General features: G+C 50.8%; 2 protein-coding genes across 3 annotated transcripts; one reads left to right on the top strand and one right to left on the bottom strand.

Annotated features, from left to right (window-relative positions):
* The first annotated feature begins 6,305 nt into the window (after positions 1-6,305).
* Positions 6,306-12,827, top strand: TMEM173 (transmembrane protein 173). 2 transcript variants are annotated; one of them, XM_029215650.1, is made up of 7 exons: positions 6,306-6,399; positions 6,929-7,155; positions 7,286-7,469; positions 7,719-7,827; positions 8,708-8,946; positions 9,681-9,867; positions 10,459-12,827. In XM_029215650.1, the coding sequence occupies exons 2-7, from the start codon at positions 6,929-6,931 to the stop codon at positions 10,647-10,649; spliced, it is 1,137 nt and encodes a 378-aa protein (XP_029071483.1). In that variant the 5' UTR covers positions 6,306-6,399; the 3' UTR covers positions 10,650-12,827. The 2 variants fall into 2 exon arrangements, with proteins under 2 accessions (XP_029071483.1, XP_029071484.1); XM_029215651.1 differs by lacking the exon at positions 6,929-7,155 and having other exon boundaries at positions 6,343-6,399.
* Positions 12,828-13,632: 805 nt separating this feature from the next.
* SMIM33 (small integral membrane protein 33) lies at positions 13,633-14,381 on the bottom strand (the record flags this gene model as incomplete). The annotated part of the gene is made up of 1 exon (XM_029215658.1): positions 13,633-14,381. A coding segment is annotated over one exon (555 nt), but the record flags the coding sequence as incomplete, so codon positions are not given.
* Positions 14,382-16,845: the final 2,464 nt, after the last annotated feature.

Genomic DNA, 16,845 nt, shown 5'->3' with positions numbered 1-16,845 from the left:
AGGATAGATATATAGATCAATGGAAGATAATTGAGAATTCATAAATAAACTCTCATATTTAGAGTCAGTTAATTTTTGACAAGGGTGCCAAAACAATTCAATGGAGAAAGGATAGTCTTTTTGACAAATGGTGCTGGGAAAACTTGATATCTATATGCAGAAGACTGAATGTGAACCCCTAACTCACGCCACATTAAAAAAAACCTCAAAATGGAACAAAGACCTAAATGTAAGAGCCAAAATCATTAAACTCTTAGAAGAAAATACACACACAAATCATTATGACCTTGATTAGGCAATAACTTCTTAGATATAGCACCAAAAGGACAAGCAACAAAATAAAAGATAAATTAGATTTTATCAAAATTAATAACGTTTGTGTTTCAAAGGACACCATGAGGAAAGTGAGAAAACAACCCAAAGGATAGGAGAAAAATTTTCCAAAGCATTTATCTGGTAAGGGACTTGTATCTAGAATATACAAAAAACTCCTATAATAATTACAATAATAAATTATTATAATAATAAAAAGGCAAATACCCAATTAAAAATGAGCAAAGGATATGAATAGACTTTTCTCAAAAAAGATATACAATAGCAATAGGCACATAAAAGATGCTCAACATCATTTTACCATCAGGAAAATGCAAATCAAAACCACTATAAGACACCACTTCATACCAGTTAAGTGAGGATAGCTATACTCAAAAAGACATATGTAAACGCTGGCTAGGATCTAGAGAAATTAGAACCCTCATACATTGCTGGTGGAAATGTAAAATCATGGAGCCACTTTGGAAAACAGTCCAGTCGTTCTTCAAAAGGTTAAACAGAGCATTACCAAATGACCCAGCAACCCCACCCTGAGGTATTTACCCAAGAGAAATGAGAATATATGTCCATACAAACACTTGTACATGAATGTTCACAGCAGCATTCTTCATAATAGCCAAAAAGTGGAAACAACTTAAGTGTCTTCAGTAAATGAATAGGTAAATAAATGCAGTATATCTATACAATGGAATATTATTCAGCAATAAAAAGGAATGAAATGTTGATACATGCTGCAACATGGATGAATCTCTAAAACATAAGAAGACAGACACAATCACATATTGCATGATTCCATTTATATGACATGTCCAGAACAGGAAAATCTATAAAGAAGGAAGGTAGATTTGTGGTTGCCTGAGGGTGGGGTGGGGGTGTTGGCTACAGGAGTTCTTTTGAGGTGATGAAAATGTTCTAAGTTTGATTGTGGGGATGTGAATATACTAAAAACTAATTGTTTTAAAATGAACATATCTTCCCATTTGTATTTGCCTTTGAAATGGAAGTCTTTTATTCTTTAGGACTTTTTTTTTTTTAATTTATTTTTGGCTGTGTTGGGTCTTCGTTGCTGCACACGGGCTTTCTCTAGTTGTGGCGAATGGGGGCTGCTTTTCATTGCAGTGCAAGGGCTTCTCATTGCCGTGGCTTCTCTTGTTGCGGAGCACGGGCTCTAGGCATGCGGGCTTCAATAGTTGTGGCTCGCGGGTTCCAGTAGTTGTGGCTCATGGGCTCTAGAGTGCAGGGTCTGTAGTTGTGGTGCAGGGGCTTAGTTGCTCTGCATCATGTGGGATCTTCCCAGACCAGGGCTCGAACCTGTGTCCCCTGCATTGGCAGGTGGATTCTTAACCACTGCGCCACCAGGGAAGCCCACTAAAAATTACTGAATTGTACATTAAATAAGTGAGTTGTATGGTATGTGAATTATATCTCAATTAGGCTGTTACCAAAAACTAACAAAAAACAGCAGTAGATCTCTCCACCCTGAGGAATACCCCCTTCCAGGAGGATGTAGGTCCATTATTTACTCCCTGAAGATACAGAAGCTCAACCAGCTGTGCTTCCCCAACCCCAATCATGCATCATCCAGTCCCTCTTTCTCTATCACATCTACCAGGATATCGTCTTGTCCTGGAAAGCCCATGACACACTAGGCAGCTCCATGATGGGGCAATAAAATTACAACAAGGAGGTGGCTGAGGTCAGACTCAGAGCCACCAATGGATGAGACATCAAGTCTCTGTGTCCGCCGGAGAGGTGACTTGAGCCCAGGGTAGAGGCCAAGATGACAGGGACTGGCATCTCCAAGAGTGTGATTGTCAATGGTGATGATGATGGTGGTGGTGGTGGTGATTAGAGTTGACAATTACTGAGCACTTACAAGTCAGGCCTACAAACACATTATTTCTTTTCATTCTCATGGCAATTTTATGAGAAAAAAGGTATTACCACCCTCACTTTAGATATGAGGAAACTAACTCTCAAAGAAGTTATATAACTGGGCCAAGGTCACACAGCAAGGAGAGGCAGAGGCAAGATCCCAGGTGTACCATGGTCTGCTGATATCAAAATCCTCCCAATGTCCCTGCGCTAGCAGGATTCAGGAACATTTACACACAAATATCAGGGACTTTTAACAATGAAAGGCATTGCATGGGCAAAAGAGTGGCTCCTTAGAAGTCAGAGGCCTCCTTATCCCACTCGTGGTCTGTCCCAGAACCAGCGTCCACTGAATGAGTGCTTAGTGTTTTCTTCTCTCCCAGGAACACTGATGACAAGTTTCAGGGAAGACACGTGGGAACTGTAACTAAGCTGGCAATGGAAATGAAAGCCATCCCAGACTAGCACTTCTGGGGTGTCTGGAGGGAACACGCAACTACCAGGACGTGACGGGGGGAGGCCCCAGGAGTGAGCAGGCTGTGGAGCAGAGTGTTGGCACTCAGCAACACTGACCCGAGGGCAGCAGCCTGTGAGCTGGGCAGTCTGGAACTTAGACCTAACTTCCCTCTGTAGTCCTCAGCTTCCTCCTTGTGTGCCAGATGGCCAGTCTGGAAGGGCTTCAAGGTCCCTGGCCATCAGCACAGCTGATGAGGACAATCTCCTCCGTGTAGTCGTTGTGACACTCCCCATGCCCTGAGACCCTGGCCACAGCCCACAAGGCTCCAACCAACTCTCCAGTACCCTTTCTTACATCACTGACCTTGTTATGGGTTGAACTGTGTCCCCCCAAGAAGATATGCTGAAGTCCTAACTCCCTAGTACCTGAGAATGTGACCTTATTTGGAGACAGTGTCTTTGCAGGTACAATTGAATTAAGATGAAGTCATTAGGGTGGGCCCTGATCCAATGGGACAATGGCTGGTATCCTTATAAGAAGAGGAAATGCCATGTGAATACAGAGACGCACAGGGACAAGGTCACCCCGTGATGATGGAGTCAGAGGCTGAAGTGCTACAGCTGCAAACCAAGGAACACCTCGGGCTGCCAGAAAGTGAAAGAGGCAAGGAGAGGTCCTCCTCTAGAGGCATCAGAGGAAGCATGGCCCTACTAACACCATGATTTCAGACTTCTAGCCTCCAGAACTGTGTGAGAATAAATTTCTGTTGTATCACACCACCAAGCTTGTGGTACTTTGTTATAACAGCCCTAAAAAAATAACGCAGACCCCCAACATGCTTACATGCTCCCGCCACACCAGCCATTTCTGTTTCTCCTCAGGCCAAACTCCTTCCCACCCCAGGGGAAGGCTGTGCTGTTTTTTATGAATGTTCTAGACTCTCACTCCTCCCCCACATCTCTCTCTTGGTCCTCCAAACCCAGCATAAATGGCACTCCTTCAGGGAAATCTGGACTTGGGGTTTTCCAAGTTCCCCTCAGAGCAGCAACAGGAATGCATTCTTCAAAGCCCTCACCATATCTGCAGTGACTCGTACTGACTTGCACAGTTATGCACGGCCCATTGCACCTGCCCAGCTATAGGTGTTGTGACAACAGGGTTCTGGCCTGACACGTTCACAGGCATGTCCCATGCCTAGCACATTCCCTGACACACGCAGCAGGAAGTCAGGACACAACTGTGTGGGCTGCATGGTACGTGGAAACTCCTGGGCTGGTATTTGAGGGCCCAGACATTGGGGCCTCGGCTGCCTCAGCAGCCTTCTCTCCAGTCAGACTTGGCCCCCAACTCCACACTCCGGATGGCCTCCCTGCCTCCCCGCCTCCCTGGTCCCCATCATTCCTCATTCCCCTCAGCCAGGCCACATCTTACTCTTCCTGAATGACCTGGCCCTCATGTCTCCTGCAAGGCTTTCCTCAGAGCAGGTTCAAACTCAGGAAAAAGAGCCCAGAGCAGCAGCAGGCAGCAAAGGGCAGTGAGGACAGAGTGGGGTGGAAGGAGGCCCCAAGACAATGTTGGGATTTTTTCTCTTTACAGCATACTCCAAGCATCAAACAACTAATACATGTTCAATGTCAGGAAAAGAAACCTTAAAAAACATAATGAGCAAAAAGGGAAAATTATACTAAAAATCACTCACATTCCCGCCACACAGAGTAATCATTGTTAGCATTTTTTGTATATCATGTAGCCTCCCAGACCTTTTCTCGTGCAATGTGTATTTCTTAAAATGCAATTATACTGTTTTGTACTCTGCTTTTTTCCAATAAGAAACAATATACTAAAGGTATTTAAGAGTCAACATACAAAATTACATCATCATTTTAGTGGCTACCTAACATTCTATTATAAGATGAACCACGGTTTTGTTATTCAGTCCCCTATTGTTGGACATTTAGATAGTTTTTAGTTTTTCTCTGGTATAAACAACACTGGCACAAACATCTGAAAAACTGGTATCTTTGTGCCCTTGTCTCATTATTTTTTGATGAATGATTCCCAGAAGTGAATTGCAAGGTCTACGATTCTATGTGCATTTTAAGCCTTCTAATGCATAGTGCAAATCTGGCCTATAAAATAGAGAACCAACCTCCAGGAGAAGCGGGCAGAGATGAAGCACAGGTTCAGGGGTGGAACAGTGGAGCTGACAGCAGTGGTATCACCCAGGGGAGGTGGTGCTGGCCGCTGGGCAGGATACTGGAGGCCCAAGGTTGCTTGGCACAGGGAGACTTTGGGGCAGCTGTGGACTGCTCACTCTGGGAGGACTCTGCTCAGGCCTTTTGTTTGGCAACCTTGACTTTCTTTGGTTCTGAAGCACTGGAGCCCTTGCCCACTGCAGGGGGCCCCCTTGTGAGCTCTTGTAGGGGAGAGAAAGTACAGTGAATTTGAATTGTCTCCATTCTTAGAAAATTATTCTAAAAAATGAGAGTTTTCTGGAAGCCTCCTTGCTCCTGAGAGGCCAATGGCACCTATGAACGTGGTGTGTCTTCTTGTGTCTGTTTGGGGTGTGGGGAAGGGTCTAGGCAAGGACCCTCTGGCCTGGGGACATATGGACTGCTGCCGCTCTGTGGCTTCCACCCCAATCCCACTCCCGGGCGCCCCCTCCTCGAATCCAATCAGCTCACCAGTTTACCAGGAAGCAGCCAGAGACACTCCCCACACCAAGGGAAAACACATCATGAAACTTGGTCCTGGCACCTTCCACCCCTTTCTGGGAAATCAAGGCACAGAGCCAGCTGGGTTTTGGAGCCACCTACCTGATTCACGTCCCCACTCCCTCCTTTACTAGCCAGGGGACTGGGGCAAGTTAATTCGCCTCACTGAGCCTCAGATTGTCCATGAGGTTAGTATTATACCTTCCTGACAGGGTGGCTGAGGGGATTAAGTGAAACAATTTATGTAACGCTTGGCATAATGTCTGGAACACGGTGAGCACTTTATTATTATTACTATTATTATTATTCACACGACTGCCTTTTTGGCTGGAAGCACCAGGTTCTCTCTGAGAAGTCACAGGCGTCGCCACTTCCTGTGGAGACCCAAAACCCCACTCTTCTGCAGGGCTTCTGCTCCCACTAAGCTTTTTACTAGAAGGCTGTCGTTACAGGAAATAACTCTTCATTTTCCCCGCCTCTGGCCTGATGTCACAGTCTTCAGAAAAAGAGGATCTGCATCTGGAAATCAGAATAAAACAAGCAGGTAGGGCAGCATGGTGTAGTGTATGTGCTTGGCTGGGTGTGTGAAGTGCCATATGGGTGTTGGTAGAGTGGGCTTGATTGTGGGTGCTTGAGAGGCAGCCCGTTCAGGGCTGTGACTGCAGGGAGTTTGAGGGAGTTTCTGAACACCCTTGGTCTGGGGGATGGGCAGTGGAATGAGGGATTTCTCAAGCTTTCTCCCTCGCCCCAGATATTGGGACGTGGCTCACCAGGGCCTTGGTGGGAAGGCTCTTCCTCCCTCCTTGGGCGGCAGGAAATAACCTCCCCAGCGCAGCCCAGTGCAGCTGCGGTTTGGTGAGATGCAAGGGCTGGAGTGCTGTAGAGGAAGCTTCCATTGTTTTTAACCTTTCATTTTCAGGCTGCACCCTGAGAGGCCGTCCTCAGTTGCTGGGAGCCCTTGAGCCGGGCCTTCTCTCCTTGTTGCCTTCCAGAAACAAGCTGCTGTCTGGGAGGCAGAAGGTAAGATCAGGAGAAGCCCAGCCTGAGTTCCAAGGCTGAGGCCCCTGCAGAAGCTGCAGAGGTGGGTGGCAACCTTCTGGCTGCCCTGCCCCCTACGCTCTGAACTGTAGTTTTCAGCTTTGCTGACTAAGGTCCTTCTTGGGGTGGATTGTGGGGAGAGGGAAGCCCCGGTCCCCAAGGGTCCCCAGGTGGGTGGCACCTCACGGGACCCTTTAGGTCTAGGTCTGGGGTAGTCGCTGTCTTCTTTCTTTGCTACACCTGTGGTCTCACTGGGCTTGGGTGGGGTGTGTATGTGGAGCGCATGCATTTCTTTCTCCACCTGCTCTGTTTTCAACAAATCTCTCTTGGATCGGAGCTCTGGGATGCTGTATGTCCAGCCTGTCCCCTCGAGGTGCCTCCAAGAGTAGCCTCTGGGTACGGCTGGGCACCAGGGAAACATAGAGCTGGGGCAAGTGCCCAGCCAGAGCCTCAGTCCCAGAACAATAGGAGAGTGAGGGGAACACAACCATGGATTTCTTGATATCCACAGATGCCCCACTCCAGTCTGCATCCATCCATCCCACGGCCCAGGGGTCACAGGGCCCAAAAAGCAGCCTTGGTCCTGCTAAGTGCCTGCCTGGTGGCCCTCTGGGGGCTGGGGGAGCTGCCAGACTACACTCTCCAGTGGCTGGTGCTCCACCTGACCTCCCAGCAGATGGGACTGCTGATCAAGGGGGTCTGCAATCTGGCCGAGGAGCTGTGCCACGTCCACTCCAGGTGACTCCCTGCAGTACCCATGGCGATTAGGCACCCAACATGTCTCAGTCCCTTGACCCCCAGCCCTGCCCCTCCTTGAATCTCTCTGGCTGAGCTGGGCTGGGGTCTGGAGCTTGGCCGTCACTTGCAGGTACCAAGGCAGCTACTGGAAGGCTGTGCGGGCCTGCCTGGGCTGCCCCATGCACCGTGGGGCCCTGCTGCTGCTGTCCTGCTATTTCTACTTCTTCCTCCCAAACGTGGCTGGCCTGCCCTTCACTTGGATGCTTGCTCTCCTGGGCCTCTCACAGGCACTTAACATCCTCCTGGGCCTCCAGGTACGATACAAAGAGAGGTGAAGGGTCTGTTCAAGAGGAGGCGTGGCACATGTGACCTGCTCTGAGCTTAGTACTGGGAGTGGGACTAGTTTAGAGGCTGGTCCTTGGATGGAGCCTATAATGGTCTGGGTTCAGCAGTGGCAGAGAATGGAGCCAAATGGCAGCAGGTTGGGTAATCTTGGGGGGAGGAGGAGGAGGGTTCATGTTGTTCTTCATGGAGGCCCCCCAGCCCCACCCTGCTGTCCACAGGGCCTGGCCCCAGCAGAGATCTCTGCAATCTGTGAAAAAAGGAACTTCAATGTGGCTCATGGGCTGGCCTGGTCATATTATATTGGGTACCTGCGGCTGATCCTGCCAGGTGAGCCATCCTCTCTGCCCCCATTTCCAGATCTACAGGACAGACAGTAAGACACACAACCTTGTGTTTCCAGAACTCACTATATTTTCAAAGCATTTTCATGTCTAACAAACCATTTGATTCCCAAAGCAATCTTGTAGGCATGAAGCTGTTATTATTATGCCTGGTTGACAGGAAGAAATTTGGAGCTTAGATCCATTAAGTGACTTGTCCCAAGTCACCCATGAATTCTTTCAATAAATATTTGCTGCATGCTGTATGCCCTTCACACGTACTTTCTCTTTTAATTCACACCCTGTGAGGAAGGGATAATCATCACCCCTGTTTTCACAGCTATTCTGAGAGATACAGTGACCTGTCCACAGTCACGCAGCTTAGTTAGAGGAGGAGACAGGATTTGAACCCAGGCCTGTCCAGAGCCTGGACCCTTGACTACCCCACTGGGAGCCCACGGGTCGTGTCTCATTCCTCTGACTTGCTGGTCAAGGCCATGGTTCTCCTCTGTCTCATGGCTGCCTTCCCTTGACACCAGGGCTTCCTCTAGAGGCCTGGCTCAGTGCACGTGGGCCTGCTGGCATGTCACCTCCCAGGACTCTTCCTGCCTCTCAGAGCTGTGAAAGCTGTGGTGGGAAGGAGTGGGGCTGACAGAAATCTGGACAAAGGTCAAGTGAGGGAGAGAAAGGGGTGGTGGGAGTAGGTGGAGGGGCGGGGAGGATGCTCACATGCTCTTCCCCTCCTGGCCTCCCAGGCAATGTGAGTGGACTGGCCCCTCGGTTCTCTTGCACCCACACATTGAGGGGAACAATGATGTGGGTCTCTGTCCTGAGTTGGGTGGGAGACACAGTTGGTGGAAATGACTTCTTGGGCCTCTCCACCCCAGGGCTCCAGGCCCGGATCCAAATTTACAATCAGTTCCACAACAATGTGCTACGGGGCGCAGGAAGCCACCGGCTGCACATCCTCTTCCCGTTGGACTGTGGGGTGCCTGACGACCTGAGCATGGCTGACCCTAACATTCGATTCCTACACAAGCTGCCCCAGCAAAGTGCTGACCGTGCTGGCATCAAGGGCCGGGTTTACACCAACAGCATCTATGAGCTTCTGGAGAATGGGCAGCCGGTGAGTGTGCAGGGAAGTGGGAATGCTGGGGAGGGGTCAGGCCTAGAGACCCAGAACTCTGGGCCCTGGCCAAGCCCTGATAAAAATTCACTGCCCTTCTCTGAGCCTCAGTTTCTCCAATTGGTGCCAGGGCTGGGACCAATTGAGCTCTGAATGACGAAACTGACAAGTAACATTAATTGAGCACTTACTGCATGCCAGGTGCTATTCCAGGTGCTTCATCTGACTACCTCACTGCATCCTCACCACCACCCTGTGGGGTAGGGACTGTTATAGCCCCTACTTTACAGAAGAGGAAACCGAGACTCAGAGAACCAGGGAGAAAGTGGACAATTTCACCTTGAGTATACCATGCTCTTGACCATAAATCTGCCCTAGATGAAGGCCGTGAGAATGTGTGAAGGATTTCACGTGGGCTATGGGGAACCCAGCCAAGGCTGAACCCCAGAGCCCCGTCCCCAGACTTGACTGCCAGCTAGAGCAGTTGACAGCCTAGCTCAGTAGGCCTTGCCCTGAGAATCTTAGGAGGAGGATCTGGGAAGGGTAAATTTAACGCAGCCCTGGCCCTGATTTAGGAGTGGGGTGTCAGAGGCAAAGGCCAACCAGACAGTATAGACCCCATCAGGTGGCCATCTCCCCTGACTCCATCCCTACAGATTGAGCAGCGGCACTGGGGTCCAGCGTCTGTCTGCCTGGCCCCTGGTTGAGTCTGGTCTTCCTTTTACCTCCTCCAGGCAGGCATCTGTATCCTGGAATATGCCACCCCCTTGCAGACCCTGTTTGCCATGTCACAGGATGGCCGAGCTGGCTTTAGCCGGGAGGACCGGCTTGAACAGGCCAAACTCTTCTGCCGGACACTTGAAGACATTCTGGCAGCTGTCCCTGAGTCTCAGAACAACTGCCACCTCATTGTCTACCAAGGTGAGGGGTTGATAGGCTTAAGGGCAGGAAAAGCTGGGGTCCCCAGGGGTCTCCCAGGGGGTCAGCAGGAGATATGGCAGCACCACGCCTGGGTCTTCCCGAGTGGTCAGGGCATTCAAGCCCTGCCCCTTCCTCCCTTGGAAGGAAGAGGAGAGGTCCCATCTCCCCACCGTGGGATACCTGATTGCTTTCTGAGGTCTTTGGCTGTGGGTCCCGGGTGGAGTGTGAAGAGGTGGGCTCTAGGGGCCTCTCACTTCATCTAGGGACACAGATAGTCCCAGGCCAGGAGCCAAGAGACCAGGGATGCAGCCTCAGCCATGCCACTCCCTTGCTCTGTGACCTTAGGCAGGTATCTGCCCCTCTCTGAGTATCATCTCTAAAAGAAAGAGGGTGGAATTCTCTTATCTCTAAAACCACTGCTAGCTCTAGGATTTCATGAAACTCTAGCCCCAGTGGCTAGGAGTGAGGAGGAGGTGCAGGGAGGTAGGGGAGAGGGAGGGTTGGAGGATTCACCCAGCAAGTCCTCTGGGTGTGCTAGAGTGGGAATGTGTGAGGCCCTCACCCCACTCCCCACCCCTACCCTCGTTCCAGAACCGGCAGAGGGAAGCAGCTTCTCCTTGTCACAGGAGATTCTCCAGCACCTTCGGCAGGAGGAAAGGGAGGTTACCATGGGCAGCATGGGGACCTCGGTGATGCCCGTTTCCTCCACACTGTCCCAAGAGCCTGAGCTCCTCATCAGTGGCATGGAACAGCCTCTCCCGCTCCGCTCGGATATCTTCTGAGGCCCAGGGTCACCTTCCCTGAGCCCCTGGCCATCCCCAAGACGCTGGATTGGAGGATTTCTTTCTTCAGCAGTTGGAGGCCTAGCAGAGCCATTTCCTCCCATAGAGGGCCTCTCAGAGAAGGTCCCTGAGTTTGACATCTCAAGATGAATCCTATGACCTTGGGCAAGTTGTTTCACCTCTCTGAGCCTCAGCGTCCTCATCTATGAAATGGGATTATAATCATTGCCCTACCTACCTCACAGGGTAGTTTTTGTGAGGACTATGGCTGTATGGGTTTTTTGTAAACTCTAAATGCCAGGTAAACTTAAAGGATCTTCCAGGTGTCTTCCATTGGACCCTCAGACCTACTCTCTACCTTTCCTCTGTCCTGGGATGGCTTCAATAGGCTCCCTTGCCCTCTGGCTTCTGGTCACATTCAGTCAATGGGAAGCCCCAGTGGGAGAAGGAGGGGAAGGGAAGGGTGAGCTTGGGGTATCTATTCCCCCAGGTCCCTCCCTGCAGTATCAAGGTCACTGTGGGCTCTCTCTAGACCTAAAGGACCCTTTCAGTAACCCTGTCTATCTCCAGGTCTCATTAACTTCCTCCTCCTCATGCCCCTTCAGTCCTGGCAGTGGTATTGGAGCCTCACTGATGCTCAGTCTGGAGCGCTCACTCTCACTTGTAATTTCCTTACACCTGCCCTTTCTAAATAGTCCCCTTTTTATTTTTATTTTAAAAAATTTTTTGGCCACACCATGCAGCATTTGGGATCTTAGTTCCCTGACCAGGGATTGAACTCACATCCCCTGCAGTGGAAGCTTGGAGTCTTAACAACTGAACAACCTGGGAAGTCCCTAAGTAGTCCCCTTTTTAAACACTCCTCAGATTATTTGAGTATGCCATCTTTTTCTGGCCAGATTGACTGATACAGGTGGTTGGCCATTATTATCTGCAATGTCCAAATCTGCTTGCACAGACACATTTCCTTACACCCCTCCTCATCCTAGTACAGGGCCATAGGGTGGTAGCTATCATTTCAGTGTAGACAGAGCCCACCAGCTGGGCTGAGGGTATAGAGCTGGGCAGCACCCCCGCTCCACCTGCCCTTTCAGTGCCCTTGTCTCCAGTGGGAGGCTTGGGGGACAGGGAGGGGCCTGAGGCAGCACACAGATGCCATGACGGTTACACACATGTGTCCTGGGCAAGGGGCTGCTCAAAGAAGCAGGAGCTAAATGTCTCCAGATGAGAGTCCCCTGGATAACGGGGGGAAGAGGGTTTGTGTGAGGTGATGGGATATACGCTGGGGACCTTGGACAACACAGCTGGCCACCTGCCATACTTTGTGCCATCACTGTTAGACGTGAGCCATTGCAACGACACCGTGGAGGCAAAATTGCCCCCATCTGGGAGGCCAGACGCCCATTTCTGCCACTTCCATCCATTCCGCCCAAGACTTATTCCCTCCCTCCCACCTTTGTTTTTATCGCAAATGCTTTGTTTTTATCGCAAATTTCTGAGTACAGTATTACTGTGGAAAAAAACTCCACACACAGACACACATTGGCCAGAAGCAACGCACTGCTCCCAAGGATGACAGAGAGTAAAGAGAGAGCCAAGGGAGTGAAGGGGGAAACAGTCTCCTCTCCTCCCCCACTGTGCCACCCATTTTGCCCCTGAGGATTCCCCAGCTTCACATCAGTCATTCCAACGCCTAAAAACCAGCCCAGAATTAAGGGTATCCCCAACATAACCTTTCCCTACCCATCCGGCCCCCAACATGGTGCTCAGACTATGGAGTCTGATGGCCCCAGGTTCAAATCCTGATTCCACCACTTAGTACTTGTGTCCTCCTGGGTGACTTGATATCCCCAGCTGTAAATGGAGATAACAGTGGCTCCTCCTCCCAGGGCTGTTATGAGGAGTAAACAGTATAATATCCGTAGGTCCATGGATGAGCCTGGAGCCCAGCACATAGTGGGCCCACAAGAAGGAGCAACTATTAACATTAGAGCTGCCTCTTACCAGTCTCAGTGGAGGCAAGCCAGTTCTCTGCACACATTACAATCTCTGTCTCTGTTCCTCTTCATCTTCTGTTATTTCTCAGAGTCCTTGACTGTGCTGGGGTCTCACCGAGGACAGTCCCCAGGGTTGACCTGTTGCCCTGAGGTGTTCCCCAGAGTAAAGCACCCAGAAGTTCCTCCATAAATGTCTGTCTGCATGTTCTTGACTGCACATAAGTGAGGCTCAAAGGTGTCAGGGAAAGGGATACCTTTCCAGAGAGCCACTGGGAGGCTCTGTTCTGCCTTCCTGGCCTCCTGCATCTTCCCAGCCTCCATGTCCCGCCCCCTGCAGGGATCCCCACCCCTTCCTCTCCCCAGACAAACTCCATGGAGCGCCTTTTCCTTTCCTGTTTTCCCACCAGCTGCAAGATTCTGGATCTGGGAAATGTCCTGGGGTAAATGCTAGGCTAGTTCTAACAGGCCAACGCGCACAGAAAGTGGGAGGTATTGAGAGCTCCCCCCACCAGTTTCCTCTATCCCATCCTGGGAAGGCAAGATACAGTCTTGCTCCAAGATAGTGGGGGCAATTCAAAGACAATTTGGGGAGCTATGATTGGTGCTTGGGGCTTTTAAGGGCCTTGGAAGTTGTTGGCAAGACCTGGTCCCTGACAGCCAAAGGTAAAGGGTAACAGATTTTCCTTCCTTTCCTAAGTCTCAGAGAAGGCAGACCCCTGGGTTCTTTGCCTTGGCTCTCCGTGGCTGGCCCTCATAGGCTGTGGGGACGGGTCCTCTACCAGGAGCCTCTGACATCCCTGCACAGGGGTGGGGTGGGTGGTGGAATCTTCCAAGCTAGACTCACTTTGACACCAAAAGGGGAGGAGATGAGGAGTTGAGGAGGGAGTAGGAACTCAGAGAAGAAGGTTCAGTGGTCTGGTGGTCCCTGAAGAGGAGGGGGTAAGTTTGTAAGGACAAATTGGGCCCTGGGAATGCTCACAGCAGCATTCAAGCTTCTTTTATTTCTTTGGTCCACAACAGGGCTTTCTGTATAAATACTCTGCTGAGAGGGCAGCTCCAGCTAAGTCCATGTGTGCCCTTCCGAAGCGCTGAAGCCCAGGCCCCAATTTGCTTTTGCCCTAATTCTCTGTCCAGTTTCTTGTTCTGAGCCAGGTCAGGCCAACTTTCCAAAGTCTCCCTCCTACAGAAATGTGACTTCATCAATGCTGAACCTGGGCCCATCTGGCACAGGGCAGGAGTCAGAGCCAGGAGGTTCCTGCTGGGCATCTTCGTGACTGTCCTGACGGCCCAGCACTCGCCAGTGGGTGAGAGAGATGCCATCCTCTGGCTTTGGGGATGGTGGCTCTGTGGCGAGAGTGGCATGGCCCTTGTGTAGCCTTGGCCCACAGTGGACTGCCACCACGATACAGACTGCCAGCAAGACAAAGGCAGTGACAATGACAGTTAGCAGGGGCAGCCCGACCCCTTGAGGTGGTTCCCAGGCCCCGCCCAGCACCTCCGGAAGCTGCCTCTGGGGCACCTGCCCCACTGAGCCATTCACAGCTGCAGAAAGCCAGGGATGGTGGCCAGCCTGGGAGGGAAGCAGGAGACGGAGAGGGTGACATGGGCACGTACACACAGAAAAAGACCAAAATAGAAAGAGATAGACACCCAAAGGGAACTGAGAGAGAGAGAGAGAGAGAGAGACAAAGAAAGACAGAGAGACAGTAAAGACAGAGAGAGAAGAGACACAGAATCACAGAGATAAACACACATAACAATAGAGAGAATGAAAGAAAAAGACAGAGGGGGATACAGAGAGAATGAGAAAGATACAAAGAGAGAGACAGAAAGAAAAAGAGAGAGATAAAGAGATGGAAGTGAAGATAGATGCAGAGAGACAGAGACAGAGGGGGAAAAAAAACAGAGATAAGGCAACAAGGTCATTCGGAAAGGGACAAAGAGAGGGGCTTTATTACAGGCTGGCATATAAAGTTTGCCTCCCCCCCCCCCAAATCCCCTGCCAAGTCCCCTCCCACTGCTCTCTTCCCAGGTCCTCAGGAAAACTCCTAAATAGATCCTATGTCCTGGGTCAGGAATCTTAGCACACTATGGGCTGCTGTCTCATGTCCTGGCCAGGGGGCAGTGAACAGCTATTCCTTAAAGTCCCAGGAAAAAGGAGTCATTTTGTCCAGCATCTTACGTTCCCACTACTCTCCACATACACAGTAGGAAGAGGGGTGTACCCCGGGGCGAGGGAGAGAGGAAGAGGAGGCATGAACCCCAGAGGCTTGGAGTGAGGCAAGAGCTATACCCCAAAACACCCTGCTCAGAATCAGGTTCAGGGGCCTGGAGGGGAGGGAATGCCCAGTGTGGATTCCTGGCTTTGTCCAAGATGGACTGAGGAGACCCCACGCCAACCTCTGTTCTCTTTCAGGGTCTTCTACCAAAAGCTGGGGGTCACTATCCCTACCTCTGTCTGTCTCTATCCTGCTAAGTATTGAGAGGGGGTTGGGGGGATTACCATCAAGGTAGCAAACCTCCATATTGTAAGCCCCAGAGCTGACGAAGTTATCACAGGCTCAAGAAACTATCTCCTTAGTCTTCTCTTCCCCAGCTGGACCTTGAGGAGCAGACCCTTGAGGTGGAGCCCCTCCCCTAACCCTGAACCCTCAGCCTGGCCATCCCCATGGGTAGGCACCTGGGGTCCAGGAAGGGCTGGCCAGAACAAACCCACTCCCTTTAGTTCCTGAGTCACACTGTCCACCCCATCCCTCCCCAGTACCTGTCCCTCGGCATCTGGAAAGCTCAATACCTACGTCCCCACCCTGCTTGAAAGTCAGAGCTCTCTGGGGCCCAGGCCACAGGCCAGGCGGTGGGGAAGCAGCTCCGGATGTACAGGGGAAAAAGGGAAGCACAGGCTGGTGAAAGGCTTGGGGCCCCTGGGGAGAGTCTCACCAGCCTGGCAGGAGGGGGTGAGCTGAGAATCTACCTGATGCATTGTCCGGCTGCGCAAGGCTCCCTCGGGACTGGCGGCCAGCCGGGCAAAGGAGAGCCTGCCTCCCCAGCTCGGTCCCTACCCGGAGCTGCCACGTCTATGGGGCTTACGGGGCACACACCCTCTGCACGCGCAGCCTCAACGCTCTCTCCTGCGCTTTTACTTCCTCGAACATCTGGACTACCCTGAGCCCAGCCCTCAACTCTGACGGTGCTTTGATCTTACTCCTTGGCACCTCCTTTCATGCCCTCTGCCAGCTTCAGGAGCCTAGGTCTGCCTGCCTGTACCTCCTCCACAAGATCCCAGGCACTTGGCCAGCGCCTTAATCCCGCCCCGCCCCCCACCAGGACTTGCCTGCTCTCTATCCCAACTGATTTCTTGAAGTCATTATCTTTGATGTTTTTTAAAAACGCGATTTCTCAAACACACTGGAAAGTGCAGACTATAATATACTAAATCTCTCTGGCCCAACCACTAGTTCTGTTCATCTCAATAGTCTGTCACACTGATTTCAAAACATTTTAAGGAATAAAACATTACAAATAAAATAGAAGCCCCGCTCCCTGACCTCTCCCCTCCTTCTCACTATAGGGATAAACATCTTGTTGAATTTAATATTTATCATTCCCATGCAAGGCATTCTTTTCTCTTTGGGTTCTTTGACTTTCACAAATATAAATTCTCGTATGTCTCTTTGCACTTGTCTATAACTTCATTTGTGAATGTGTGTGCCTTAATGCATCCAAGACACAAAAAGTGCCCACCAGTCTCTCCTCTCCCCGGAGACAGTTTATAAAGGATAATTTTGGGTTCCCAACTAACTCCATGGGACCAGCCATCCCTCAATCTGTCCCTTGCTGTGCATGCACCACCCTCTATTCCAGTCTGGAGACCAGGAGGCCCCCCAGGAACTCCCCTCACCCAGTGATTTGATCCCAGGAAGTAAGATGTAGCCTCCTGATTCCTTGTCTCTCAGCCCAGCTGCTACACACCCTAACGTTTAGGGACCCCACTCAGACCTCCAAGCTCGCTTAAGCTGCTGGTCATTGGGCTGCTGACTTGACCTGCAGAGTGAGTGCAACTGGCTGGCTGGATGCTAAGGACAGGGTGCTGCTGGAGCACAGGGAACACCTGACCCCAACGTGAGGGGATGGCTGAGGGAGGGATGCTTAGAACGTGGTCCTCTTGTTTTTCTATTCAGAATAACAATAATGTTTGTAAG

This window comes from Monodon monoceros, unplaced genomic scaffold (genome assembly GCF_005190385.1).
Source record: "Monodon monoceros isolate NGI ecotype Baffin Bay Population unplaced genomic scaffold, NGI_Narwhal_1 Super_Scaffold_12, whole genome shotgun sequence".
Classification (NCBI taxonomy): domain Eukaryota; kingdom Metazoa; phylum Chordata; class Mammalia; order Artiodactyla; family Monodontidae; genus Monodon; species Monodon monoceros.
This window is presented reverse-complemented; position numbering and strand designations above follow the sequence as displayed.